Raw genomic sequence first — 2,662 nt, forward strand, 5'->3', positions numbered from 1 at the left:
AATAGCATTTTTTATAAAGTATATGTATATATATAGCTTCATTCAATGGCCATGCAAGCAAAAATAATAGGAAATAAAAATTGCTCAAAACAGTTCTAATAATAATTAAGGTTTGATATATAAAAAAGCAAGCAAAGAAAAAAAAAATGGTAAGAAGAGAATCTGCCTTTATTTTAGTGGCACTTTGGCTAATAATGTCTCGTATCAGGCACCATCAGAAGCACAGTTTTTTTTTTTTTTTTTTATGACTTAGTTGGAAATCTTGTCATTAACTCTGAAAGTTTTGAAGAAAACTGATTCAGTTGATTGAGTGAAATAAAAAAAGAAAAGAAAAAAGGTGACTAGCCCTTTATTCCTTTTATACAAAAATTTGTCTAGCCCAATCGCAAAAAAATCCTACTTGATCATCATGATAATAATATAGTCTCCTTGTTTATGCAATGCATCAAGTTTTCCAAAACATGGGGTTTAATCCAAGAAACTGATGACTAACCAGCATGGCAAATTGATCTATCAACAGCTAGCACCCCTTTCAGTCATGATTTCATGATCCACTCTCTCTCTTTCTCAATTGAAATTTTGATGCTCTAACCATGGCCAGAGGCCAGTTTGGTCATCAATGGCACAGAACATGTTGCTCAAGCTCTCTTCTTTGACCATGTGATGATGATGATGATGATGATGATGTGGAGTGGTTTGAAAAAGCTGTGCAACTTCTGTTGGCCTGGCAGTGGCAGCAGCAGCAGCAGCATTATTTGATGGTGATGGAAACAGTGTTCTGCTGTTATTGTTGTTGTTTTGATGAGTGGATAGAGGACTGTCAATGGCTGAAGTAGTAGTAGTAGTAGTAGGTGTCCTTGTTGATATATCCAACTTGATATCTGAAGTGTTGTCACTCCTGTTGCTGCTTGATCCCTCTGTCTCTTTGTTTAGGTTTATTGATTCTGTTGGTTCTCTACTTTTCAGTGCCATTATCTGCATAATCAAAGTGGAAATTATTATTATTATTATGTCCAAATATCCCATGCAAGGAAGCAATTGAAAGAACCTGAGTGTGAAGCTTGTGATTCTGGGCTTGAAGAGCATCATTATCAGCTTTAACAGCATCAAACTGGCGCTTAAGAAGATCATAATCCTTCTCCAATTGCTTGGTCTTCCATCTGGCTCTTCTGTTTTGGAACCAAATAGCAATCTGTCTAGGTTGAAGGCCTAGAGCCCTTGCAAGCTGCATTTTCCTCTCTGGTTCAAGCTTGTTCCCCAACTCAAAGCTCTTCTCAAGTGTCTTCACTTGCTCCATGTTCAGCCTCCTCTTCTTCTCCCCTGCCTGTGATCCATCATCTGACACCTCTTCCTCTCCTCCATTCCCTTCCACTTCTCCCACCTCTATCCCTGAGAATGACATCGATCTTTTCCCTAGATACCCTCCTCCTCCTGCTCCTGCATCACAACAGCATAATTACAATATATCTCTCTCTCTCTCTCTTTCTCTCTATACACATATAATATATATACCGTGGTGGTACTCTTGAGGTGCACATGAAGTTAGGATTGAGTTGAGTGATGGTGGAGGTTGATGTTCATCTTGGTGATGATGATGTGGGGTTTGTAACATGAAATTTGCTGGGAAGAAAGCCATATTCTTGTGAAGCGAAGCTTGTGTTGTGCCTTGTTTTATATATACCTTATCATCAGTTTCTGGAAGAGGTTTTGTTCTCTTATGTGGATATTTGGAAGATGAAAAGGAGAAAGAAAGAAAGAAAAGAGAGAAGGGGATATGTTTGAATCTATAATTCTATTCTCTCTACACACATCAACTTCAATAATATATATCACTGCTTCTTTTCCTCTCTTTCTTTTTTCTATAAAGTTTTTATCTTTTATGTAATTAGATGTCAAAATGACGTTTAGTGTTTAGAAAAAGAATAATAAGCATATAAATAAAAAATGAATGTAGGTTCTGTGCATCAACCTGGCTAATATTCCATTGGAGTGTGTGCATGTGTTATTATTAGCTCATTACTTGCAATTATTTTCCTAATCATAAACCAGCAGTGTGTCACTTAGGAGACAAGCACTTCATTTTTTTTTTCTACTTTATATTTTCTTTGCAAAAGAGAAAGAAGATGTTTCTATATAGACTTGCTATATATTGCTACAACCTTTTCATAATCATGTCCTTCATTTCATTGGTTTTATTTTATTTTTTATTTTTTATTCCAAGTGGTGGGTGAATTCGGAGTCAAATTAAGAAACATGAAATCTCCTAATGTTTCAATTTTAAATCATAACTAAAAAGCTAGTAGATAGAGGTAGGTGCTCCTATTCACAATTTTCCATAGTAAAAGAAACCTAAATACATTTAACTTAATTGTGATGGTAATAATAAACATATAGTTTTCATGCTATCTTTCATTCTATGGATTAAGCTAGAGGTTACTTAAGGAAAATGAGATGTGAGTTGTCTATAACATAATATAATATAAACTTTTTAATAGTTTGTATATATCCAAATTAAAACATGAAATTGTTGTCACTTTTTTTAAATTAAAAAAAAAAAAAAAAAAAAGAGGGAGGAATCTAGGGGATGGGTCCAATGGAAGAGGGGCAGGGTTTGCTACCTAACCCACCAACAAGTATCGTGCATTAGGACGAAGCTCTTTCG

At 35.2% G+C, this 2,662-nt stretch overlaps 1 protein-coding gene across 2 annotated transcripts; it reads right to left on the reverse strand.

Annotated features, from left to right (window-relative positions):
* Positions 1-281: 281 nt before the first annotated feature.
* On the reverse strand, positions 282-2,107 carry LOC107631892 (homeobox-leucine zipper protein ATHB-23). 2 transcript variants are annotated; one of them, XM_016335473.3, is made up of 3 exons: positions 1,513-2,107; positions 1,049-1,437; positions 282-975 (listed from the first exon to the last, which is right to left on the reverse strand). In XM_016335473.3, the coding sequence occupies exons 1-3, from the start codon at positions 1,634-1,636 to the stop codon at positions 568-570; spliced, it is 921 nt and encodes a 306-aa protein (XP_016190959.1). In that variant the 5' UTR covers positions 1,637-2,107; the 3' UTR covers positions 282-567. The 2 variants fall into 2 exon arrangements, with proteins under 2 accessions (XP_016190959.1, XP_088365773.1); XM_088509647.1 differs by having other exon boundaries at positions 1,049-1,431; positions 1,513-1,792.
* Between the last annotated feature and the right edge of the window lie 555 nt (positions 2,108-2,662).

The sequence above is a fragment of the Arachis ipaensis genome, chromosome B3 (assembly GCF_059453495.1).
Source record: "Arachis ipaensis isolate K30076 ecotype BB chromosome B3, ASM5945349v1, whole genome shotgun sequence".
NCBI classification, from domain to species: domain Eukaryota; kingdom Viridiplantae; phylum Streptophyta; class Magnoliopsida; order Fabales; family Fabaceae; genus Arachis; species Arachis ipaensis.

Excerpts from the sequence above, each read along its gene's own strand:
- LOC107631892 (XM_016335473.3), bottom strand. The coding sequence starts at position 1,636 with ATGGCTTTCTTCCCAGCAAATTTCATGTTACAAACCCCACATCATCAT. Across the intron at positions 1,438-1,512 it reads ACCTCAAGAGTACCACCACG|GAGCAGGAGGAGGAGGGTAT; the intron begins GTATATATATTA and ends GTTGTGATGCAG. Across the intron at positions 976-1,048 it reads ATCACAAGCTTCACACTCAG|ATAATGGCACTGAAAAGTAG; the intron begins GTTCTTTCAATT and ends TTGATTATGCAG.